This window comes from Pelodiscus sinensis, chromosome 19 (assembly GCF_049634645.1).
Source record: "Pelodiscus sinensis isolate JC-2024 chromosome 19, ASM4963464v1, whole genome shotgun sequence".
NCBI classification, from domain to species: Eukaryota; Metazoa; Chordata; order Testudines; family Trionychidae; genus Pelodiscus; species Pelodiscus sinensis.
In genome coordinates, this window is record NC_134729.1 from 27,484,354 (window position 1) to 27,511,005 (window position 26,652).

The following is a 26,652-nucleotide window of genomic DNA, read 5'->3' on the forward strand; positions in this document are numbered from 1 at the left end:
CTGAAGGGGTGTGGTGGAGGACTTGAAAATTTCATCTTCAAAGTGTAGGGCAGGGTGAACCACAGCTACTGGGAGCTGCAGGGGGACCATGCCTGTGAGTGATCAGTATAACCAAAATGTCTCTGGGCTCACCAGTGGATTACCCTGATGAGTCACATGCCAAAGGTTGCCAACCCCGGGATGAGGGGGGTTTATTAAGGAAATATAAGAGTAGTCTACAGTTATTTTTTATCAACGAACCTAATACTGTTCTTTCTGTGGTGTCTGGCAGCCTAAGTTCTCTTGGCACATACCAAACAGTTAAGTCCTAACACCCTAGTGAGGCAGTAATGAGTATGATCTACAAATGGTGAAAGTAGAATCCTGATGCTAGATTTTTTTTCTTCGACTGTTACATACATAACCACCTAATGTATCCTTCCTACTACGATTTCCAAGAGCAGCTCTGGGCTAAATTGAGTTTTTCACAGGAACTTGAAAATAGATTTGAAGAAACATTTCAGCCTCCTTTTGGCTGTAACATTTAGCACAATGGTTCTGACTGGCCAATTTCTTCAGAATTGAAAGCTTATCAAGAGAGGGTTATTAAAATGTGAGAGAAATGGATAATGAACACACAAAGGGTCAGGTTGGGCCCCGATATGCAGTCATCAGGCTGAAGAATGATTCATGTAACTACCTATGAAAATAACTGTCTCTTCCCACAGGCAAAGTACATCTCCCAGTGCATTGATGAGATCAAACAGGAGCTCAAGCAGGATAACATTGCAGTGAAAGCGAATGCTGTTTGCAAACTTACATATGTAAGTGCCTTGCTAGGTTATAATGTTACAGAACCTTTTATTTTACTCTCTTAACTGCCAACGAACTGTGCAAACTGTGCTTTGTTAGCTTTACTTATGTCAAATGACGTAAGCATATTTTCTGAAAGTGGTTAAGAGACACCAACTAAAAATAATCACTCCTTTTTGGAGAATATTTAGTGCGGGTGCTACAGTATTCTTAATGCTACTTGCACCTGAAAGGTTAGAGATTTTCTTAATTGTTTTCATGACCCCTGTACATAGTAGGTTTGCTACTTGTTTCTTTAGTCAATGAATTTCTCTCTTTACATGGGCCTTTAATGAAGCAGCAGGAGAGAGACATTTTAAATATGTGATGTACATAGATTTAATACCTGAAATCACTCTCATTGGAAACTTGCTTAATTAAAAGGGACTTTTACTTGAAGCCTTTCTATTCTGGGGAAGGAGGAGATAAAATTAAATAGACATGTGACTTGAGCTGTTGAGAACATGTATTCTGTATTTTTATTACTGCACATCTTCAGCTTGTAACAGTAGCCCTATTGTTACAAATGTCCCGATTCTGTACTGGGTCTTGTATTTTGAAGTATTGTTCTTTGGCTCTTTTTCTAACAGTTACAGATGCTGGGCTATGACATCAGTTGGGCTGCATTCAATATTATTGAAGTAATGAGCGCATCCAAGTTTACATTCAAAGTAAGTTGCCTTTAAAATTGCGTTTTCTAGCCAACACATCCCTCATCCAAAGTCCTCTTATGCCAGGCCAACAGGACATAAAACATCAGCATTACTTTCTTCAACCAGACAAGCTGAGTGTGCGCTTTTTTGAGACATCTCTAGTCTTGCCTCCTGTTCGGGTTACTTAGCCCTGCTTATCAGTTGGTGTGTTCATTCATTAAATGTTTTGGAATGTTTTTTCATGAGTGAGTGTGTCACACTGGGAAAGGCCACTGTCTGGCCAAGGAGGGCTGGATGAAGCTTTGGGGCCTCTTGCTCAGGAGTCAGGAAAGCAGGCCCCCCCTCCAAAAGAGCACTGCCATTCAAGCCAGAGTGATGCGGAGGGTCTGAACCGAATTGGCCATGTAACTCCTGCTGCTAGGTCACCAGGCATCTTTTCTTCTACAATAAATTCAGTGCTGGGGAATTGGTGCTGAGTTGACAGCCCCAGAGAGCGAAGTTCTCACTCCACCTGACACGTGGGCAGCAGAAGTGCAGTCCAGTTCTCCGAAGGCCCTTAGTAGTTGGCAGAGGAGGGCTTAGGCTCCTTGAGTTGTTGGTTTCAGTACTGAGATGGACAGAGGAGACCATGCCAGTTGGAGGGGTGGCTTTAAAACCCTGGCGGAGTAGCTTAATCAGACTCATTAGATGGGGAAGTTCATCCGCGAAGTTACTGGATAAAGTGCACACAAGCAGTGTGTGAAAGGACTAAGCACATAGAACCAATAGTGCACTGTTGCTGCTGTAACCCCTAGGCAACATATTCTCCCTGTTCAATTGTGCAATGTTCAGATTGTGCTGATGGTGTATTCAGTTAGCCTTTTGCAGATGCTGGGGAAAATAATCATTTGTAAATGACTCACTTTCTGTTTTTCTTAACTGTGCAGAGAATTGGTTACCTAGCTGCCTCTCAGTGCTTTCACGAAGGGACTGATGTAATTATGCTGACTACCAATCAGATTAGAAAGGTAAGGTGTTAGCTTCAGTGGGAAGGGGTGCAGACTTTTGGTCTTTAAAATAAATGCCCTTTTAATCTGTGCCCTAAATACTAGGACAGCTCTTCCATCAGATACCAACCTGTGTTTAGATTTGTTATAAATGGCTGAACATGGTTCTTGCTTGCTTCAGAGAAAGTCAGCAGAATGGGACTGTGTTCAATCTGTAACCTCAAGAACCAGCGTGTTTCTTTTATTTAACTATGTTCAGGTCTGACGGAGACGTCCTTTATTTTGTAACTATGTTCAGCTCTTTGTTAAGGAGAATCTGCAATATAGGTATTCTCTGAATCTTGTTTAGTACAAGGCTGTTGCATTCTTTTTATGAATGTTTTTGTACTAAAATGGCTTTGTTTAGGCTCTTCTGTGCTCCCTTGACCTAGCAACTAATGTATTGAGAAGAGGGGACCATCACCTGGCCCAAAGCATTAAAACCAAAGTGAACGATAAGAGGTTTCACTTTCATTCCAAAGTCTGATTTCAAATTGTTAGCCTAATCTTTTTCCTCCACCTGCCATGAGGTACTAACATGAAATGTAAATTACACAAACTGTGCAAAATTTGAACTATATCTGGGACTCCCAACTAGGTATTGGCCCCACTGAAGTCAGTGACAAAACACCCACTGATTTTTTTGTAGAGTTAGGATTTCAGTCAGGAATAAATAAGTGGAAAAATGTTCATGTTTCTAGATGCACATGCAGCTTCTGAAATATCGTGTGACACTATCAGCTGTTATGCTCCCAATATTCTATAGCTATATCGATTATTGCATGTATTAAAGTAGTGGCACCATATTGGAGAGGATGAGACTAATGAAGTGGGCAGTTTTCTCAAAATCAAATACAGCAAATCCTCCCAAACCACAATGTCAGAACTAGTATCCATAGAAAGGAAACGGCTCTTCTTTGAAACTGGGCCGTTTTTTTCATTCAAGTATGAGATGGTTGTCTTTTACCCTGAGCTTTCTTTGAATAAATCAGTTTTTAACCCTGTTTTTATTCTTCTAGGATCTGAGTAGCCCTAACCAGTATGATACTGGAGTAGCACTGACTGGTTTGTCCTGTTTTGTTACTCCAGATCTTGCCAGAGACTTGGCAAATGACATCATGACTCTGGTAAGTTGATTTTAAAAAAAGAAGTGAGCAAACCTTTTTTCTATGACTGTCTAGACTGTATGTAGGCTATTAAAAGCATACTGTTTGTTATAAAATGTACAAGTGTTATGTCTGAAAACTGATAATTGGTTATCATCAGTTTTTGTGTCTTGGGAGCTTTACAGCTCCTAACTCATATAATCTGTTTGGATGTTCCTGTCTCAAAGTTGGCAAACTAACTGTGCACTCAGAGTTCATTTTAGAAACTTGTCCAAGTGCTGTCACAAACTACCAAGAACAAGTAGGCTTGGGAGAGCAGCAGGAAATCAGAGCAAAAGTGCCTGACGTGGGGAGGAAGCAGCTTTGCATGCTCCCATCCCCACTTCTTCTGGCTGGGGTGAAACTCAGCTTAGGGGACTGCAGGCTCTCTCCCTGCCTCTCGCATTGGCTAAGAATCTGGGGCAATACTCGCACATGCTGGGTGGCATGGAGCTACCAGTTCCCCCCCTAAGGGCTGGGCCAAGTAAAGGCCCTGTCCTCCCTCCCAGATCCCACACCTCCACCCCCAGCCCACTCCTGCACCCTCCTCCCACACCCCATTCCTGTTCCCGCAGTCCTTCCTGCACACTGACTCCCTCATTTTTGGCCCTACTCCACAGCTGGGGAGGGGAGAATACAAAATGTACTAGCCCTTGTCCCCAAGAAAAAAGAATCTGGGCCTGGCCGGGGGCTGGGGAGGAGGGGAGATTTGAGGGGACCCCTACAGGGGGCTGGAGTACAATGGGAAATCTGGTGCTCCGAATTGATGGGTGAGGCGAATGTCTATTTTTTCCCCCTCTGCTTCTCGGGGGCCACATCAGTGAGGATCTTTTTTCTTTGTCTGGAAATGGATGACGGGAGGGATCATGTGAGGATTATCTGTTGTGATCCCTCCCTCTGGGGCATCTGGCATTGGCCACTTTTGGAAGACAGGATACTAGGCTAGATAGACCCTTTGGTCTTACCTAGTATGGCCATTCTTATGACCCCCAATTAATTTTTATTTGGGTGAGTGGTCCCCATCTCAAAAAAGGTTCCCCACTCTGGACTAGATGATTGCAATGGTCTCTTCTGACCTTAAAGCCCGAGTACAGGCAGTCCCCGACTTACGAACGGGTTACGTTCTGAACACCTGGTCGTAACTCGATTTGGTCGTAAGTTGGAAATACCCTTAAACGTGCTGCCCGTGCTGTTAGAAAAACTTGACATACATGGTTCTCAACTCAAAAATATTATAATGGGGTTAATTGGAGGTTGGTCGTAAGTACAGATGGTCACAAGTCGGTGTGTTCATAAGTTGTGGAGTGGCTGTATATTACAGGTGATGTTTCCGGTATAAAATCTGTTCTCTTTCCACTTTTATGATGCGTACCCCTTTCTGATGTTAGTCCCACTGTACGCATCTGGTCAGCGCCCAGACCCTTCAGACAGGGTTTGATAATGGAGAGAAGTATTAATACGTCGGTATGATGGCTAGTCTAAAGGTGAAGGCCCTATTTAATAGTGAGCAGGGCAGTTTGAGACGCTGTTTCTTTGCCTCATGCTCTTCCTGTATTAGCCTGATTGCCTCATATCACATCCGCCCATGTTGGCAGTACAGGTGGTCCCCGAGTTACGAACATGTCGACTTACGACTGTTTGTACTTACAACCAACCTCCCATTAAGTGCATTCCAGCCGGTCCCCGAGTTATGAATGTGCGATCCGTGCTTATGAACAGCGCGGTCACATTTAAATGAATAGAGTCCAACTTACAAACAGATCGAGTTACGACCAGGTGCTTGGTACGTAACTCGTTCGCAAGCTGGGGACTGTGTACTTGAGACTGGAAGTTTCTGTCTTGAAGATGGCTGTTGGAGGCTACCTGGTAGCTTGACCGATAGGAGTGGTTGAATGCAGTGACTCTAAGAACAGGTGATAGGCAGCCCCTCGGGAGCAGGCTCTATAAGACACATCCAGAGCAGAAGCCTTGTGGTTGATCCTTGAACTCTGGTCTCTTGTAAATTTTGCATCCCTGGCCAGACCACAAGGAATGCTTTGACTATTTGTTTTCACTTGCACGGCTAATGTTTTGCTTTTTATCTTACACTGGTGAGTGCACTAAAAACAGCTGCATGGAAAGGCTGCCCCACAGAATCCATGTTTATAGGTGTTGCGGTGGAGGCATTGACTAAAAGTGGTATCTTGAAAGAGACCTCTTGGGAATGTGAGCATGCGAAGAGTCTGACTCCAGTTGTTTCACTAACAGATGTCTCACACAAAGCCTTATATCAGGAAGAAGGCAGTGTTAATCATGTACAAAGTGTTTTTGAAGTACCCCGAGTCCCTCCGTCCTGCGTTCCCTCGCCTTAAAGAGAAACTGGAAGATCCAGATCCTGGTTAGTGAATTTTAATAAACTACTTCTATTGCAGAACGGGACCTCAGTGAAGACATGAATTTTTAGTGGTGGTTGATTCATGGGAGGCAAAGGAAGGTAACTGGTTACATGTTCTTAAGTTATTACTGTATCTATTGGCAGGCAGCTGAATGCTTCAGGGGATGTGAGCAGATTAACAACACGTTTTTGGTTTGAAAAAGCCATTACTTGTTACTAGGCTGGATGAATGGATTAAGTCATAATTACATCAAACCACTCATGCATTTCACTTAGCGTGGCTACTTGAAAATACAGTAGTCAACTTCAGTTTTTTGCTTCTCATACCTTCTCAGAAAGCTGCAGTGATAGGTTTGTAATAACTGGATGTGAGCAAAACATTTTAAATATTTCACTTAATGTAGCAGGAATCTCTTCCATGTTTTTTTAAAAAGTGATTTTTGGGGCCTAAACAGCCTCTTGAATCTGCTTGTATTGCAGCACTTTCATGTTAGTACTACACGACAGAAGGTAAAATACCGAGACTAAATTCTTGGGGAATGCATCACTAGGAAGCTGCAACAGAGAATTCTTACAGTTGCCGGACATAAATACTCCCATTTCTATAGCCAGATAGTCTTCCCAGGATTTATTTAGGGTGCTGTCAATTCATTTTGAGAATTCCACCTGGGATTCAGGCCTATGACTGTCAGTTGACTTGTGTTTAAAATGCAAGAAGGTAATTTAAAAAAAATTAGATTAACTGGACTGATCTGGTTGGGTAAGACAAGACCTGCCTTCCAGCGATAGATGCTAGCAAGAATTACTCTGTCAGAAGATTACCTGCAAAAGGGTGAGGGGGGGAGTTGTGCTTGTGCTTTTTTGGGGGTTCTATGATGCATTACCCATGAAAAGCTCTTCAAAACATTGCTTGCCTGTGTTTCCCATTAAGAAATCAGGTTCTGTCTAAACGGTGAAGGCTGTAATCAAGAGCCAAGCCCGTGGGAGTTGGAACAAACATAAAGATTTTTAGTCACTGTTTACATTTCTGTGTCACATATAACATCTATTTAACTTAAATGCCTAATGCACGCTTCTTGAACTTCCCCACCCTTGAACAAATCCTCTAACAGAAATGGGGAAGCCCAGAGCTAACATTACCGGTACCTCCTAAAGCAGAAAACAGAGGAGGAAGAAAAACTTTCAGGCTCTTTTATATCATACAGCAACCAAAAAAGGCACAAGTCCAGTTTCTTAATCATTTGGAGGTCCTGTTTAAAATACTGGAATATAATTTCTTCCATAGAATAATTTTGGATTTGAGGATGATAAATAATTCCAGCCCTGTTCTGCTCTGATCTTTAGCTGCTCTCGTTCAGTTTGTTCTGAGTGACAATCAAGCTACAGTGGAATTGTTCACTGGATCCTCTTTTCTTCCACTTCTGTTTCTCAGGTGTCCAGTCTGCGGCAGTAAATGTTATTTGTGAGCTGGCCAGACGCAATCCCAAGAACTACCTGTCTCTTGCTCCACTCTTTTTTAAGTTGATGACGTCTTCAACCAATAATTGGGTCCTCATTAAAATTATAAAGTTGGCAAGTATTCCAGTTCTTCTGTGTTAGCACTTTTGCAGGGGCTAGCATGCTCATTAACAGCACCTTGGGTGCGAAAATAAAGCTATCACTTAGAGGCATTATTGTTAGTAAATCCAAATGACAAGGAAGAGAAACAGACATCTGTTAGAATGGGTGGGAATGTAACCAACAGGAGACAAAACATTTTTAAATGTTGTTGTGTTGTGACACAGAAATGGTGATAGTACTGTTTTACCCTACCGAAAGCTAGCTATTAAAAGAATTTCCTTTCCTCCCTTTCTTTCCAAATAGTTTGGTGCTCTTACTCCATTAGAACCTAGGCTGGGAAAGAAATTGATTGAGCCGCTCACTAATCTCATACATAGGTAAGTCTGAAAAAGTTCTTGTTTCATCTCCTTAATTCTTCAGCATTGTTTGTGTTAGCGTGACTGGAGTCGGCTTTGGGTTGTTGCATCTGGAAATTTTGGCTCTGGACATCAAAAGTTAAATTGTCGTTGGAGCAGCCCTAGTATAAAATAGCCCCTGTAAAGCTCTGTGAATATGTGACTGTCAATCGGAAGAGACCTAAGACAGGCCGTGTAGTCCAGTCCCCAGGCACTGAGCCTCAAAAGATGTGTAAGTTTGGACAAAAATTGGGAAAAGCCCAAGAGAGAGCAACAAAATGATTAAAGGTCTAGAAAATCATGGCCTACGAGGAAAGAGTGAAAAAACTGAGGTTTTTTTTTTCTGGAGAAAAGAAGACTGAGGGGGCATGATTAGTCGTCAAGTACATAAAAGGTTTGGATAAAGAGGAGGGTGAATAAACTGTCGTCCATATTCACTTGAGGGCAGGACAAGAGCTAATGATCTTCAAATGCAGCATGGGAGATTTTAAATTAGACGTTGGGAATACTTTGTAACTGAAAGGGAAGTTAAGGTTTGGAACAGATTGCCTAGAGATGTTGTGGCATCTTCATCACTAGAGTTTTTTAAGAAATCTGTCATAGATGGTCTAAATAATACTTAGTCCGGCTTTGGCTCCAGAGACTGGACTAGATGACCTTCAGGTCCCTTCCAGTCCTGCATTTCTGTGATTCGGAATCCTGGTTTTAGGAGAAAAAGGGGGATCTCTTCCGTTAAGATTCCCAGTAGTTGTGGTGGGATTGCGTGTTTATGCTGAGGAGACTGGCGAGGTGAGCGGCAAGTGAGCCAATTCTTCATCAAACATATAGATGATCTGTTGTATAATAGTGGAGGGGGCGGTGCCTGAACAAACCACTTTTTGTCCATCCATGTAACATTTGTTGAGATTATTCCTTGGGGAAGCTTAATTTTGAATTTAACAAGACCGTTAACTGCTAAAGGGTTATGGATTATGAACAATGTCACTGAAAGGTCACAGTGTAGCTGGTCCCAGGGACTGGTCAGATGCTTTGGAACATTGTTCACAGATCTAGATTGTACCCTAATGGGGCTGGAAGGTGCACCCTGCACCTGTTAGGTCTATAACGGACGCAGAGTCCCAGAAAGATTCTCCCCCCTCAGGAGGGTGCAGGAGGGAAGTCCGGTCACATTACTGCCCCTCAGCTCCCTCAGGCATTCTACAAAATTAGCTTTCGTTTTCTGAGAGCTCCATAGAAGGCCACTGGCCGCAGAGATGGGTTGAAATGGTCCATTGCTTGGCCTGTTTTGCCTGCTCTTTCAATTGTGCCAATTTAAATTGTGGCTTCTGTTAGGTGGCCCTTCCGAGACCACCCAGAGAGGAGGTTGCAGTTGCTTTGTGCTGTCAGTGTCTTCCTCAAATAGACTTTGTCACCGAGGGGTTTGGTGTCAGTCCATGTGCACCATGGTCCTATTTACTTGTCCAAATTTCATAGGTGATGTGGAATGCGTTTACATGAAATTCCTCTTGCAGCCATTTACTATGGATACCCCCTGCTCCAGAAGTTTCGATTGTGCCCTTGTGTAAACAGACGTGGGCATTCACACAAAGTGAAATGGAGTGAATTGTCAGTTAACACAAGTTAAGTTTCAAGACCAGTCAGACCCAAAATGTTGAAATTCAAATATTTCTCTCGGTAGCTACTTTACCCGCAAACATTGCCTTGCGGGTGGTTAGTACGACCTCCGTTTCCACTGTTCGTGCTGCTAGAAGAGAAGCTCGTTTGTTACTAAGTGAAGGCTAAGCAATGACAAGTGTCTGCTGTAACGCATCTCTCTCTCGAACAGCCAGCGGGTTTGCATCCAAATACCCAAAGAGCGTTCAGGTCATTGCTGCACTGGCAAAAATACAAATTTAGTACTACTTCACGAAAAGCAGCAAGATGGACAGTATGTATATCTCCCCCCCCCCCCTTTCCTCCTCCTCCTCTTGTTCCTGAAATAGTTATTCATTTAATTATATTTGTGAGGACTTTAACCTGAAGTATAGTTGGTTGTCATCACATTAGTTGTCATGTTCCTGGTTCAGAATCATCTAATGCATAGCCAAGAAATGGCCCACCTCCTAACAACAGCATAGACGATCAGATGTACATAATGGCCAGATGGGGTCAGACCAAAGCTCCATCTAGCCCAGAGTCCTGTCTTGCAACAATGGCCAATACCAGGTTTCCTAGAGGGAATGAATAGAGCAGGCAGTCATCAATCAAATCATCCATCCCGTCACCCATTCCCAGCTTCTGACAAACAGTCTCAGGACACCATCCCTTCCCATCCTGGCTAATAGTCCTTGATGGACCTAGCCTCCATGAATGTACCTAGCTGTTATAGTCTTGGGCCAGGTCTCCACTTACCCAGAGATTGATTTTTCTGGGGTTCGATTTAGCGGCTCTAGTCAGATGGTGCCCCCATTGATCCCTGTATTCCACAGGGTCACAAGGAGTAAGGAAAGTTTCTCCTGTCTACCTCCCACAGTAGGGACGACACAGAAATTCAATCTAAGAAATGTCCACTCCAGCTACACCATTCTTATAACTGGAGTTGCATATCTTAAGTTGACTTTCTTGCATAGTGTAGGCCTGGCATTGGACTTCACAGCATCCTCTGGCAAGGAGTTCCACAGATTGTGCGTTGCATGAAGACATACCGCCTTTTGTTTGTTTAAAACCTGCTGCCTATTCATTTCATTGGTGACCCCTAGCTCTTGTGTTGGAATTCTTACCCTGGACCTGGGTGTACTGGATTTGTAGTGCCTGTCATCTGTGTAGCATTGTTTGCACCTGCTACATCAGGCATTACTGGTAGTTGATGACCTCCCTGGACCATGCCTTGGGTTCTGTTCCTACCACTGTCATAGCACTGACTCCGCACGTCACTTTATGGATGGGCCTGAGTTTTGGCCATGTGTACACAAGGTCACCAGCTGTGTAAAGTGCCTTTGAGTCCCTCTGCTGGAGAGAGCATACTATACACATGTTAGTGAGAGCCAGCAGAAGTTTTAGGTGGGAACCCAAGTAGAGACATTTCAGGAAAATGCCTCTTAGAAACTGATTTTTCTCTAGTCGAGGTGAGTAATGGGCCCGGTCTGGTAAAGTTCTGAAAGGATCAGTTGCTTGAGCAGCATTCAGTGTTCCCGGAGGAGAGAAATTTCCAGGCTTTCTATCTGGCCTGTGTTTCCCATTGATTAGTGGTCTTAATTTGATCTTTCCCTATCTTTGTTCAGTCCCTAGCTAGGCATCTGAAAGGTTAACCGGTTAGCTGATTAACCGGTAAGCAACACGGTTGCTCCAGACAACCCAGAGCAGCCTGTCTGCAACACACCTGGGCCTGCCACAGACAGGACCAGGCTGGAGCAGCCCCTGTCTGCCATGGCAGGGGGAGGGCACGCCAGCCTGGCCTGTGCCCCGTTTGATTGGTTAATCAGTTAAACAGGATTTTACATCCCCATTCTAACCTGAGTTTGGGTCTGTGGTCTGCCCTTGATGCTGTGATCTTGAGCTTTTAACTTGCCTCTCAACTCAAATGATGGTGCTGTTGCTTCCTTGTTTCCCAGAGGAGAAATGGTGTCAAGTAAAACCTTTTGGCTATCTCAGGTGTGGGTTATGTGGATTGAGACATTAGTTGTTTCCCAGCCCACGCCCCAGAAATGCAATTGCATTCAATGATCCCTGGCTATTGAATGCTCTGAAGAATGAGAATTGTTTCATCTAGTTGAAAAATATATAGAGGAGGGAGGAAAAGGTTGGTAATGTTCTGTGTAATAAAAGGTGTTAACTAGATCCAGGTTGTTGCTGAGAACTCCTTCATACTGTTATTTTTGTTCTTTATCTGAAATACTTGATTTCTTTCTTCCTTGTAGCACCTCGGCCATGTCTCTTCTGTACGAATGTGTGAACACAGTGATAGCAGGTGAGAACTTTGAAACTCTTAATCTCAAAAAGAACAAGTTAGATTTACACAGAGCAGTTAAATAACGTCCACTATAAAATCCCTTTTTACCTACAGTTTTAATTTGCTTAATGTAACCAAATTAAATCACATAGTGAACTTTAAGTCAGATATATAATATAAAATTGAAACTGAAATTCTCAGCTGTGAGTATATATGAGAGAAACAATACCACACTTGCTAAAGGCAAGACATCTATAAATATATTAGAAGCAAGAAGATGATGGACTGGGTAAGCCCATTGCTCAGTGAGGAGGGAGAAGCAGTAACAGGAAACTTGGAAATAGCAGCAGTGCTTCATGATTTCTTTGTTTTGGTCTTCACCGAGAAGTCTGATGAAGGAATACCTAACGTAGTGAATGCTAATGGGAAAGGGGTAGGTTTAGAAAATAAAATTTAAAAAAAAAAGTTAAAAATCACTTAGAAAAGTGAGATGTCTGCAGGTGACCAGGGCCTGATGAAATGCATCCTAGAATATTCAAGGAGCTGATACAGGAGGTATCTGAGTCTTTAGCTATCATCTTTGAAAAATCATGGAAGTCAGGAGAGATTCCAGAAGACTGGAAAAGGGCTAATATAGTGCCCATCTATAAAAAGGGAAATAAGAACAACCCATGGAACTATAGACCAGTCACTTTAACTTCTGTGCCAGGAAAGATAATGGAGCAGGAAATAGTCTGCAAACACTTGGCAGATGGTAAGGTGATAGGGCAACAGCCAGCATGGATTTGTTAAGAACAAATCATGTCAAACCAATCTGATAGCTTTCCTTGATAGGACAACGAGTCTTGTGGATAAGGGAGAAGCGGTGAACGTGGTATACCTACACTTTAGTAAGGCATTTGATACGGTCTCGCATGATCTTATCAATAAACTAGGCAAATACAACTTAGATGGGGCTACTATAAGGTGGGTGCATAACTGGCTGGATAACCGTTCTCAGAAGGTAGTTAACTGTTCACAATTCTGCTGGAAAGGTATAACAAAGTGGAGTTCTGCAAGGATCTGTTTTGGGACCGGTTCTGTTCAATATCTTCATCAGCGATTTAGATAATGGCATAGAGAGTACACTTATTAAGTTTGCAGATACCACCAAGCTGGGAGTGCTTGCAACTGCTTTGGAGGATAGGGTCACAATTCAAAGTGATATGGATAAATTGGAGAAACGGTCTCAGGTAAACAGGATGAAGTTGAATAAGGACAAATGCAAAGTGCTCCACTTAGGAAGGAACAATCAGCTTCACACATACAGAATGGGAAGCAACTGTCTAGGAAGGAGTACGGCAGAAAGGGATCTAGGGGTCATAGTGGACCACAAGCTAAATATGAGTCAACAGTGTGACGGTGTTGCAAAAAAAGCCAACATGCTTCTAGGCTGCATTAGCAGGTGTGTTGTGAGCAAGACAGGAGAAGTCATTCTTCCGCTCCACTCTGTGCTGATCAGGCCTCAGTTGAAATATTGTGTCCAGTTCTGGGCATAACATTTCAAGAAAGATGTGGAGAAATTGGAGAAGGTCCAGAGAAGAGCAATAAGAATTATGAAAGGTCTGGAGAACATGACTCATGAAGGAAGACTGAAAGACTTGGGCTTGTTTAGTTTGGAAAAGAGAAGATTGAGAGGGGACAAGATAGTGGTTTTCAGGAATCTAAAAGGGTGTCCTTAGGAAGAGGGAGAAAAATTGTTCTTCCTGGCCTCTGAGGAATGGGCTTAAACTGCAGCAAGGGAGATTTAGGTTGGACATTAGGAAAAACATCCTACCTGTCAGGGTGGTTAAACACTGGAATAAATTGTGTAGGGAGGTTGTGGAATCTCCATCTCTGGAGATATGTAAGAGTAGGTTAGATAAATGTCTATCAGGGATGGTCTAGACCCGTGGTCCCCAACACGGTGCCTGCGGGCGCCATGGCGCCCGCGGGGGCATTTCAATGCGCCCGCCAGGTGCTTGGGGCTGGCCTGGCCCCGGGCACATGGCGCACGGGCGCTTGCGGGGGGAGCGCGCTTGGCGGGGAGAGCGCCGGGCACTCGGCGGGAGGGGGGGGGGAGCGCTGGCTCCGGGCGCGCGGCACTCGGCGGGGGGGGGGGGGGGGGGGGAGCGCCGGGCCTGGGTGCGCGGCCCTTGGAGGGGGCCCCGCCCCCGGGCGCGCAGCTATGGGGGGGCCCGGCCCCCAGGCGCGCGGCTAGGTGGGGCCCCGCCCCCGGGCGCGTGGATGGGGTGGCCGCCCCCGGTCCCCGCCCCCTGGCGCCCGGCGGGCAAACGGCCACGCCCCCTGGCACCTGACAACCTAAAAAGGTTGGGGACCACTGGTCTAGACAGTACTGCCATGAGGGCAGGGGACTGGACTTGATGACCTCTCAAGGTCCGTTCCAGTCCTAGTATTCTATGATTCTATAAAAAGCAAACAAAGTTCAGCAATAATAAAATATTCAAAGTCTTTTAAATAAAGCACAATTCAAATGCACAAACCCCAGCAAATACAAATATTAAGTTCTGTACCTGTATCGAGTAAGGATGTGAGCATATAACTGTGTAAACGGTTAACCGATAAGCCTGGGCTTACTGGTTAGCGTTCATGGTTACATGCAGGCTCCCACCCTGCTCCTGGGGAGCTGGCTGCCACCCTATGCTGCTGCTTCTGTATCAAAGGCAGCAGCCCAGGGAGGCAAGCGGGAGCCAGTTATCGTGGAAACAGACTTAAAAGCTGGCTTCCCTGCACACACTGGCTCCCGGGGAGCCTTCCGCAGGTGTGTGTAACTGTAACTGCTGAGTTTTTTAGCGGTTACATGTTGACACGATTACCCACATTTCAACATCCCTACTATCCAGCACCTTCCCATATGTGCCTTACAGATCCTCCAACCAACAGTTCTGCTGATGCAGGAGCCACAAAAGAAAGCAACACCCTCACCCAGTAACGTGGGGGGTTCTGCAGGGGATAAAGATTAAAAACTCTCATGTGATTCGAGTCTGCAGATATGTCTGAATACTCACAAGTGACAGACTGGCTAAGTAAGAAGGAGCTTTCTCCCCGGGGTGTTTGCCATGGAGTCATACCCTGCCAGAGCTCAGATGCCCACTGTAATCAACAGGAAAGCTGCCTTATCCCCTATGGCTTTTGCTAACTTAATTGGGTTTAATGTGGTTACTTTGAGTAGCAGTCACTGCTGTCCCATTTTTCCAGGGGAAGCAGAGTCAGAAATCCAGGAGTGCAGACACTTGGTGACCTTTTATGTAGCATCTGGGTAGCTAGATGGAAACTGTAAAAGAGACTCAGGCAACCCCTTGGCAAGGGCAAAGCCCTGAAAATAGCGCTCTTTGGCAGCTCCCCTCATGCCTCCCTTTGTTCTTCAATATCGCACGAGTCTATTCTCGGGCCTTGCTTGAACAGACTTCACAGCTGTGTTGACGTTGCACCAAATCATGTGCTTATGTGCATGGCAGCCAGAAAGCAGTAGGGCAAGACCACCAAGCCACACCTTCATACAAGAGCCAAGTCAGATGTTGTGTATTCAGTTTTATTTTGTTTGTACGTCATTGTGCTGAACAAATGTAACTTGAGTGCTTGTGTGTTTCAGTTCTGATATCTCTATCCTCTGGGATGCCCAATCACAGTGCCAGCATCCAGGTACAGCACTTCTCTTCGTGGTTTTATTCTGCCATGTTACACCTCTTCAGAAACCTGGGGGGGAGCAATACTCCAGATGTTTGAAACAGGAGCCTGCTGATTAGACAGTTTTGCTCATTGTCTGGCTTTTATCCAGTTCGTGTTTTGGGTTCCTAAACTTCCTTTCCTCGATATCTGTGTTACGTGCTCTCCCTAAAGGCAGTTTGGGGCAGTGAAGGCCAGATGCCCAAGACCAAGTCAATTTTGGAGCTTTGCTAGTCCTTCTGATCAGTGTCACTTAGTCAGTGGTGGCCCATGTTCCTTTCATCTGGTGATGTTAACGTGACAATATTGTCTTAACAGTGGTCACAGATCCTGTAACACTGCTTTGTCGTGTCTCACACCCACCCTACTGCAGTGAATAATGTCGAGCACGAAAATCGTTTCAGTAGTCTTCTCGAAGCTCGTGTTAATCCTGACTTGCACTTTTTTCTAGCTCTGCGTTCAGAAGTTAAGAATACTAATAGAAGACTCTGATCAGAACTGTAAGTGTTGCTTTTCTTCCCACAGGCTTCATTAGCCAGTTGGATGGGGTTCACTTGCAGCAGTATTAAAAGCAGTTCTAGAAAACAGATAGTTCAGTATTGTAGAGTGCCCAGTATTGTGTGGATTGGTGCATGTGGCCTAAGGAATTTAATAATTATGAATAGTGAAAATCAACTAATCTGTACAACTAGCTGTTTAAGTAGATGAATAGTAGTGCCACTTACGGAATGCTAAATCTAAAACAAAGATTTTTCCATTTCCTGGGTTTTCTCTTCATAAATCTTCCAGTGAGCAAGCACACCCAAGAAAAGCTAGTTATTCCATAGAGTAATGGTAAAATCCAAGATTACCAGGCTGTTAGTGCTGGGAAATGCCTTGGCATAAGTTACTTCTAGACAAAATCATTTAAACCCTTTTGTGACGTAGTGGGGGGGAACTTGCTGGTTTCTGTGGGTCTGTGGTAACCCCACTTGCTGCCGCCGGTATCACAGCCCAGAAGGACAGGGATGGGTCATTATGCAAAGAGGCCCTCTCAACCCGTCTGACCAGCTAACCCCCATGGAGAGGAACAAAGGAAGGTGAATGCTGCCCTGGCTGTGGGGCAGGGCTGGAGGAGAGTGAGTTAGTTTCTGTCTGGGAGCATGGAGGAAGCAGCCTCAGCAAAGGCTGGGGGGTTTAGAAGCCGAGACCCCTGCCCCATATCAAGGAGGGCTGAGGCATCCTAGGCCTGCCCTGTAACCTGATGACATCTGTGCTGTATCCTGGAGAAGCAATAAACCACCTCTATTCTACTGGCTGGTGGAGTCTGTTCGTACCATTTCGGGGTGCAGGAGACAGGGGACCCCCAACGCACCGTCACACCTTTTTAGTGAAGAACTTGTTGCAAGCATCTGTTGAGAGAGCTATAAATGTCTCCTCGCCTTCCGAGAACGGCCCCTTGTCCATGCAGTGGTTCTGTGTGCGCTGTCGGAGTTCCCTCACACTCGGGCAGAACCCAGTCACTGAGCACATGCAGTAACGTCTCAGGTCACGCTCTGCACTTCATCCAGTCCCCATGTTGGTGCTAGCAGTGCAGCTGACCTGGCAGCCCAGATGCTCCATAGCAATTTTCAGTCTGGCGTGGTCTTCCTATGACCATGCACCTCGAGTCTCTTACTCTGCACAGCTGTTAATTCCTTCATGGTACCAGCCACCACTGCTATTACAGCAGGCATCTCTCCAGCTCCAGTCCTGGGGGAACAGTTACTTGAGGGTGTGTAGGTGTAAATGCTCTAACCAACACTGCTGGCCAGAATAATGTAACCTGGCCTACGTGGAGGTTGTGCACACGTCTCCGAGAACCACGGTTACTGCCTCTCCTTGCAGTCCCTGATTGTCTGTGACCTGACTGACGTGGGAGGGCTTGAGGTTAGGTTGCTCTTTTCGTTCTCTAACTGGTAAATGTTGCTCTTTCTGCCAGTTGATTTCCAGCAGTAAATGCAGGATTGGAGGCTAGGTGGGAAAGCTGGCCCATCTGAAAGTCCCCTGTGCTTGCAAGAAACAATGCAGTACGTCTGAGTTTGGAATAATTTTCTCTTTCCCCCCACAGTGAAGTACCTGGGTTTGTTAGCAATGTCCAAAATCCTGAAAACTCATCCCAAGTCAGTTCAGTCCCACAAGGATCTCATTCTCCAGTGTCTGGACGACAAGGATGAATCCATCCGACTCAGAGCATTAGATCTCCTGTATGGCATGGTATGTTTCCGGGCATCTCCCCACCCACTTACAAAAGATGCTTGCAGCGATGGCCTTGCCCTTTCTTAGCCCCTTTATGCTGGGTGGAAGGGCTGGCATGCCAGGGAAAGATTCCCCTGATCACAGGCACCACGGAAGACAGCTCTTTGGCTGCTGTCTGAAGACTTGTTGCAGATCATGGCTTGGCTGGGCGATGCTGGGCGCTGTAGCTCATGGAGCTCTGGAAATTCCAGATGCCGTAGCTCGGACAAAGCTCCAGGACTGCCTGTGTCATGCTGTAGCTGAGGAGCTGCTTGAAATCAGGACCAGGCATGCCAGTTGTCTCTTGCACAAACCCAAACACTCCTGTCCCTCCCCTAAGGCGCTGCCCCTTCTCTGAGCCCCTGCTCACGACACTCTTCCCCCCCCCCCCCCCCATGCTTGTTCTCCCCACTCCCCTCACAGGGCTAGGGGTGGAGCCAAGGCATTTAGAGTGTGGGAGGGGCTCCAGAATGACTGTGACAGGGGGTTGGTGTGCAGGGGGGGTGAGGGGTGCGAGCTCTGGGCAGGCTCCAGCTGGATGGTGCTTGCCTTGGGCGGCCCTTGGAAATGATCTGCTTATCCAGTTCCTAGATGCAGGGTGCCAGGCAGGTCTGAACACCTCCCCTGCCTGCAGGCACCGCCCCAGAGCTCGCATTGGCATGGAGGGGGGGGGGCAGTACAGAGACCCCTTGGCTGCCCCTGCGCGTAGGAGCTTGGCCATTCCCAGTGTTTTCAGGAGCCATGGGAAGCCAGACCGGTGGGGAGCGTGCCCTCCTGAGCCACCAGCCGGACAGTTAGTGGTCTGCTAGCTCCCAGATTGGTGTCAGTAGCCTCTGGGATTTGGTCCCTGGTTCTGGGAGACTCCCGCCAGTCAGGGAGACGTGGCAACCCTGATCAGGACACAGATTTGGCTTTAAGCCACTGTAATATGCCATTCCCCTCTTTGGCCTTGAGGCGTAACACAGAATCTCATGGCCAGTGTGTGTGTGTGCGCGCATGTTGTGTGTGGTTTTTTTGCTCCTTTATAAGGAATTTTTAATCCTGCTGCATGGACTAAAGAAATAGTTTAATGAGATAATTTTGTAGATTTTTCGAAGTTACTGCTGTAATGACCTTGGTGTATAAAATGCCTTGCACCTAAAAAGCTCTGAAAACACACTGGCAGGGGTGGATCGTGGCAGACTTCATTGTCAGTATCCCAGCATTGGAGTGCAGATAAAGGATGTTGTCTCATTTGAAGTGTTTTTCTGGTCGTGGGCAGAGTGTCTAACCAAGTTATTGTGGCCTAGGGGTCTGGAGGTCAGATGTCTTTTTACCTATTCAAAAGACAGCCCTTCCAGCAATGCTGCCTGGCGTTCTGCCAACACGCTGACTCAGGAAGAAGAGTGCCATAGACTGAGTCATCTATAGCACTTCTGCAACACCTCCGCTTCCTTGAGGGCCTCCGTCTAGACACTAGTCAGGCTTGAGGTGTGCTGTGATAGTCGCATGAGTGATGGTCACAAACTTGCACTGAATTCCCTGCTGGGGTGCTACTGGTTAAGATATTAAGTTCCCAGAGCAAGTTCAAGTGCAGTTGTGCTCTGATAAGTGACGTACAAAGTTAGCATTGTTTTCTGGGTAGCGGGGTGATTTAATAAATCTCTTAGATTTGATCAGTTTACAAATGTAATGGTTGGCACGGCTGAGCTGAAAATCCTGCATCATCTTTGAGGCTTCTGCGTCATTGCCATATTGTAATGCTAATTCTGAGCCCCTGTATTGGGTCTGCGTTGCTAATAAGAGTGAAAGTAATAACCAGATTTCCATTTTCCAATGTGACTCTGCATACACGCATAGGGCAGGTCTGCTGAAGAAGTCGTATCGTATGTACGTTCAAGGGGTGGGAATCCGAAGGAGCAGTCATTGGGGAAACACTGAAAATGAAAAAGGCTCTGAAAGTTTGTTGTTTGCTTTAGCTTTAAAATGTGATGCATCACATCCATAATGCTTCACTGTAGTATCCTTGCAGTTATGGTTTGAAAATGACTCTGATCTAGTGGTCAGGGCCCTACCAAGTTCAGTTCTGAGCCTGTGCCAATAAATCTCTGCTAGATCAGGTGTTCCAGCACAAATGGTATCCAGACATACTCCAACAAACAAATTCAGTCCCTGTCTGCAGCTAAATTGAACAGTAGTCCAGCACCGGAGATGATGTTGGTATCTCTGCATCTTTCATGTTTGTCTCACCCACAGATACACAGATGCATAAAATCGCTCCAACGCTTTTCCTCGGCTTTTATGAAATGTGAAAGACGTGCATGTGTCTGTGGTTCGTGTCTCATTTCATTCTTAAAACAGGTGTCCAAAAAGAATCTGATGGAGATAGTGAAGAAACTGATGATTCATGTGGACAAAGCGGAAGGGACAACGTACCGAGATGAGTTACTCACCAAAATCATAGACATATGTAGCCAGTCCAACTACCAGTACATCACCAACTTCGAATGGTAAGTGCTTTTGCATCTGGGCTTTGACACAAGTAGTGATGGCATCATCTGCTTGCCTGCTCTTAAGATTGTATCCCCTTTGCCTCCTTAGGTACATAAGCATCCTGGTGGAACTGACCCGGTTGGAAGGTACTCGGCACGGTCACCTTATAGCGGCTCAGATGCTGGATGTAGCTATCCGGGTTAAAGCCATCCGTAAGTTTGCCGTTTCCCAGATGGCTATGCTCCTGGACAATGCCCATCTGATAGCCAGCAACGCCCAGAGGAACGGCATCTGTGAGGTGCTCTATGCTGCTGCCTGGATATGCGGGGAGTTCTCCGAGTAAGTGCAGAAGGGAGGGTTTGGAATCCCGTGTGCAAGGTGCAAGTGGAACGTTTGCCGACGGAGACACCTGTCGCTTGAAAGAGGAGGAGTCTCTGGGGGGAGAAGCTCAGGACATGCCTCTTGGAGCACAGTCAGGAGTATTTCAGACTGGCCACTGCTTTTCCCAGACGAATGCAGCTACTCCTCCCCAGGGTGGCTACTCCATGTGAAAGGCTGTTGGGCTAGTCTGGAGCACTGCCCCTCTGCCTCCACCAGCCTCCTGGCCATTTCAGTGGCAGCCGTCCCTTGCAATGGCCCTTTGGACCCCTTGGGCCTGTCATCCTGCCCAGGGCTCACCTATGCCTAGAGTTGCATCAGTCTGCTCAACTGCACGTGGTGCCCCATCTGCCAGGCCACGCCCAGGGCTCCTAGGTCAGAGTCAAGGCATAAAGGGAACCACCGGGCCTTTTCCTTTCCTCTCATGTCCAGCTGCCTAGTCAGGAGTGCGTACGGGACACTGAGGAACAGGCTCCCCTTAGGGAATTATCGGCCTCCCGACGTGAGACCATGGCAGGCACATCTTTACTTGACTTGGATGAAAGGGCCCATCAAGATCTCCTGAAGCAGCGCAAAAGGTCAGGGGAGGGGGGAGTTGCAGGCTAAGGAGGCTGTAGGAGAGTCTGACAAGACAGTAGACGTTTTGGAAGCCAATGGACCATCTAGAGTTGCTAAGGTGCTGTGGCAAACCCCGACATCTATTCCCCCAGCAGCAAGAGGGGTTGAACGCCAGTATTTCATCCCTCAGAGACCATGAGAACCTCTTTACGCATCCTCCACCAGGTACTCTAGTGGTGCAAGCCCCTGACCATAGGGAGAGCCGGGCAACTGGGACATACTCCCAAAGCCAAGGAGCCCAAGAGGTTACACTTACTAGGCCACAAGGTATACGCTACTGGAGGCCTCCAGCTCCGCATTGCGAATCAGCAGGCATTGCTCGGTAGAGATGCCTGTAATTCTTGGGCAGCCTTGGGAAAATTCAAGGAACTCCTCCCGTCTGACGCCAGACAAGAATTTGGGCCGATGACAGACGAAGGAAAGATTGTCTTGTGCGTGGCCCTGCAGGCAGCATTAGACTCGGCCAATTCCGTGTCATGTGCTATAGCGATGGCTGTAGTCATGCGCAGGAATTCGTGGCTTCAGATATTGGGTATCCCACCCGAAGTACAAAACACCATTCAGGGCCTGCCCTTTGGGTGGTCGGGCCTCCTTTCTGACCAAACTCCAAGTTCCATAACCTGAAAGATTCAAGAGCTACCTTTAAGTTGCTGGGCATACATATACCAGTCTCGCAAAAGAGGCCCTTCGGCCCCCACCCACCACCTCGACCTTATCAACTAGGCACTAAACAGGACTTCTCCAGGGGCAGGAGTAGAAACACTGGGGGTAGGAACGGTGGGAGTTGCTCGAGGTCTAACTCCGACAGGGATGCTGGACCTTCCCACAAGGGTCACGGCTCCCCATCAGGATTTTGAAGGTGCACCCAGGGACAGCCTCGCAGTCCTATCTGTGGATGTCGCTTTTTCAGTTGTCTATCCAGCTTCCACCGTGCCTGGTCACAGATCACATCGGGCCGCTGAGTCCTTGACCTGGTGGAAGTGGGATATTCTATCCCATTCTGTTCCCTTCCATGCCCTTTCCCTGTCCCTCTGCAGGGATCTTCTCAACCAAGCGGTGCACTCACTCCTTGCGCTAGGGATGGTAGAGGAGGTGGTTCAGGGGAAGGGGTTTTATTCCAGATATTTCCTAATCCCGAAAGCCAAAGGGGTCTTCGCCCCATACTGGACCTCAGGTCTTGATGCCTTTATAAAAAGACAAGGTTCTTATAAAAGTCCGCGGCCCTCGACCTGAAAGATGCGTGTTCCATATATCAATCTTTCCTGCCCATAGCCGGCCATTCCTATTCCCAGTCAGCGGTGCTTCCGTTGGGCCTTTCTGCAGCCCCAAGCATGTTCACAAAGTGCATGGCAGGCGTGGCTGCCTTCCTTCCAAGCGTCGAGGCCAAGCGTTCCCGTCCCTGCACAGCTGGCTTATCAAGTGCGAGTTGCTAGGTCCCGCAACTGGCAAAGGCTGCATTGCTCTGCTTGGGGCTCATGCTGGACAAGGCCAACCCTCCTCTGTCTCGACACAGCGGGTAGTTTGTGGGAGCCCTGCTGGACTCCGCGCAGGCCAGGGCCTCCCTCCCCAATCCCCAGTTCCTGGCAATAAAAGCTCATCCCTGCAACGTGTTGAATCCGACACTGAGTCTCCAGAGCAAACGTTTATTTAAAAAAATAGTAAATTGAGTGCACTTTAACTAGAGATCACTGAGATGGGAAACTAAAATGCTGCTTCTGCAGAGGTGAACCAAAAGTATTCTTGCTAACAAGACTGTTACAGTAACATGGGACTGTTAAACAATTGCTGATCTCAAACATTTATGGACACATGGGTTTATATTATTGTCCTATTTTTCTCTCTTGTCTTGTCTCCGAAAATGTGGGTCATAATACACATGTCAACAATAGTGGACTAAAAGCCAATACCAGCCAGTCAAAACATTAAAGACAAAGCATAAGTTAAGCCCTTGTGTTACCTACCAGATTGACAGGACTAGATTTCTTGTGCAGCCTTATGCTTTCCTCGGATCTAACATTTTGTTTAAAATAGTGACATCTGGGCCTTTGAGAAGTCCAGCCAATTTCCCATTGACTGTAAAAGGGGGCCAGGATTCTACCCCCAAATTCCAGCCCTTCTGGTTGTGAAATTCGTCCTGAGTAAGGCTGCATGTGCATCATGGCTTCCGTGACTTGTTCAGTGCCAGTGTGACTGGCCCCAGGGGCTGGCCAGGTATGCCCTGCTGCGCAGCAGCAACCCTGGGTCCTCCTGCTAAGAGTTAGTAAAGGGTGTTTGTATTCAAGGTCATGGACAGATCTCTGGCTGCGATGGATGTTTGTTCACTGGCTGTGACCTGTCCATGACTTACTGGAGATGCCCATGGCTAATTCCTAGCTTTAGTCATGAGAGTTTGAAACACAAATGCTTTGCAGCCAGACTGGGAATAGAGTTTGGCTAACAGAGTTCTGCTGAAAATCTTTTCAGGTCTAGATAGTTTTTGAAGCTGTATATGAAACTTGGCGAAATGTGGAGCTTCTGAAATTGACTGCACCTCTTTCTGCCTTCCTCTGCATCCATTCACTGTCTTTCAGACACCTTGAGGAATCCAACCAGACATTAGAAGCAATGCTGAGGCCTAAAGTTACCACTCTACCAGGCCACATCCAGGCAGTTTATGTCCAGAACATGGTAAAGCTTTATGCATCCATCCTACAACAGAAGGAGCAAGCTGGGGAGAAGGAAGCAGCCCAGGAAATTACCCAGCTGATGATCGATCGTTTGCCTCAGTTTGTGCAGAGTGCAGATCTGGAAGTTCAAGAGAGGGTAAGAAAGCTAAATGGTCTGGTTTTGTCAAAGTGCTCTTTAACCATCTACTATTGGTTGAATTGGTGAGCGCAAATGACTATAATCTTGCATGGATCACGCATGTATAAATGCTTATGCAAGATCTCTGCTCGCATTGTGTGCCTTGCACACCTCAGGGATGCAGGTCGGTAAACAGTCCTTATATTTATAGACGTGGAAACGGAAACCCAGGGAGATTGAATGATGTGCCCACGTTCGCTCACACAGCAAGACGCTGGCTGAGTCCATCTCACTCTCGATCCCATGCTTCATCCATTAGACCAAACTCAGTCTATATAAGCAGTGTGCAGTGGTCCCAGGATATGGGAGGCACAAGATAGGGCAAGTCATACATTCAGTGGACAGACTTCTGTTGATGCAGGATACAAACTCTGGAAACCATGGGAAAAGTTCTGTGTAGTTCGAAAGCTTGTACCTCACAACCAAAGCTGGTCCAATAAAAGACATAAATAACACACAGTTTTATTCCCAAACCAGTCCTGCCAAGATCTAGATCTATAAACACTATGTTCATGTTTCCATAATGAAAAGCATCAGTCTTTGTTTCTTTATACCCTGCCATGCTTATCACCCTGGCTGAACACCTTTGGATTGCAATTCTTCATAGGAGGCAGGCAGTTAAGCAGGAAATCAGCACCCATAACCCCCATGGAAAAATCCCAGGTTCCTGATGGATTCCAGTACTAGGTGGCATGGTCACATGTCTTTCTGGGACCAGCCACAGTTTGGACTTACAGGACAAACATGATGATTAACAGATTGTTGGTTTGAGATCCAAGTCATTAAGATCCAGAGCATCAGCAGTGATTAGCACATTTATAATTACAGAGAGATCCATGCTTCATATAAAACAAGGGGGGACGTGACAGTCCCCTCCCTACGACCCTCTTGGCAGTCTGGGATTGCAGCCATGATAGCTAAGCCACAGTCCCCAACCAGATCCCGAGTGAGGACCATTATATAGCCCCCACTGAATTAAAAATTGGCATTGGTGTGCAAAGTGAAGGGGGAGAGAGGTCGTTACTTCCAGTATATGGACAGAGGAGAGGGCATAGAATATAGATTCAAAATAGTAAGTGAAAATTACGTGCATAATGAAACATGATTTAAAAAAAAATGCTCTGACTTTTATAACCGGTGCAGCCAGTTTTGCCAACTAAGCCATGAAATCATGAGGAAAAATAGGCAAAACAATTCATTTGAGGCTCAGTATTTGGTTCCCTGCCTAGCAAGAGTTGTCAGTCTCTAGCTTCAGGGATGTCAGTACAATTACACGCTGCTGTATCTCACCGCGACTCTTTACTGTTTGCTAATTCGGTGACTCCTGTGCATTGACCCCAGTTCTTAAACTTTTTGTATTTGTTTTTGCAGGCTTCTTGCATCTTACAGCTGATTAAATACATTCAGAAGCTACAAATAAAAGAGGTGCCCGTAGCCGAGGAAGTGATAGCCCTGTTTGCGGGAGAACTGAACCCGGTAGCTCCTAAAGCCCAGAAAAAAGTCCCAGTTCCGGAAGGGTAAGATGTTCCCCTCTACAGTGTTTTGATTGTAAGCTCTGAAAAAATGGGGGTGGGCCTTCCTGCGCGCCTCGAAAATGCTTAACACGCTGTTAAATAATTTTAGTAATAAAGCTAATTCTGGGTAGAAACAGTTCACATGGCTGTGCCCAGGAACAGAGCTAGCTGCTGTAAGTAACTATATTGACCTTCGTCTCAGTCTATAATTGTTGCAATTGTTGCCAGTTTGGACCTTGACGCTTGGATCAATGAGCCTCCGTCAGATAGTGAGTCTGAAGATGAAAAACCCAAAACAATTTTCCATGATGAAGAGCAAAGGCATTCTAGACCGAGACAGCCAGAAATTGATGAGGAAGAGTTAGCCAGGGTAAGTGAACATAAAAATACAGCTTATCTATTTAAAAAAAGCCTGAGCGAGTGGTATAGCCAACATCAGTAGAGAAGTTGGAAATGGTGCCGGGCTGCATACAGCAGTGGCGGCTATGCCTTTCTCCTCACTGGGGGACATCTTCTAAAGGGAGTAAGGATAGAAGTCCTTGCATTCAGCTGCTTAATCATTTCAGACTGCTCCGGAGCATGTATGCAAATCCATACTTACAGTAATCGTCTTGATCCATGCTGCTTTTCTCCTTTGAGCTGAGAGCAAAGGGGGGTTTTTGGAACAGATTTTCCAAAGGACTCAACAACCAATGTGCAGAGCTCTTTGGAAAGTCTGGCTGCTTACTTTCATATCTAAATGGGAGCTGAGATCTTTTCCAAAGTTGGCCCCAGCTGGGCGCACTGAGCTCTTCTGAAAAATCTGACCAGTAAGCTCTGCAAATCTATATTGTGCTGACCTCTGCCGCGAAGATGAACAGAATTAAAAACAAAAATTGTTGATGGAAATGCCTGGTCATTCTACCCAATAGTCACCCGATTAAGTGGGTTTCATTGACTGGAGGTGCGCGCGCG

General features: G+C 46.2%; 1 protein-coding gene across 2 annotated transcripts in view; it reads left to right on the plus strand.

Moving 5' to 3' along the window:
• Positions 1–26,652, plus strand: part of AP3D1 (adaptor related protein complex 3 subunit delta 1) — an 88,510-nt gene that overhangs the window by 43,761 nt on the left and 18,097 nt on the right. The window contains exons 2-17 of one of the 2 annotated variants that reach the window (XM_075903208.1): positions 708–803; positions 1,422–1,502; positions 2,411–2,491; positions 3,529–3,636; positions 5,902–6,031; positions 7,461–7,600; positions 7,892–7,965; positions 11,880–11,929; positions 15,543–15,592; positions 16,068–16,116; positions 17,706–17,851; positions 20,213–20,361; positions 20,453–20,683; positions 23,911–24,142; positions 25,556–25,701; positions 25,927–26,068. In XM_075903208.1, coding sequence (XP_075759323.1) covers positions 708–803; positions 1,422–1,502; positions 2,411–2,491; positions 3,529–3,636; positions 5,902–6,031; positions 7,461–7,600; positions 7,892–7,965; positions 11,880–11,929; positions 15,543–15,592; positions 16,068–16,116; positions 17,706–17,851; positions 20,213–20,361; positions 20,453–20,683; positions 23,911–24,142; positions 25,556–25,701; positions 25,927–26,068 — 1,905 coding nt within the window. Of the gene's footprint in view, positions 1–707; positions 804–1,421; positions 1,503–2,410; positions 2,492–3,528; positions 3,637–5,901; positions 6,032–7,460; positions 7,601–7,891; positions 7,966–11,879; positions 11,930–15,542; positions 15,593–16,067; positions 16,117–17,705; positions 17,852–20,212; positions 20,362–20,452; positions 20,684–23,910; positions 24,143–25,555; positions 25,702–25,926; positions 26,069–26,652 lie in introns of those variants that run through there. The other variant, XM_075903209.1, reaches the window with a different exon arrangement.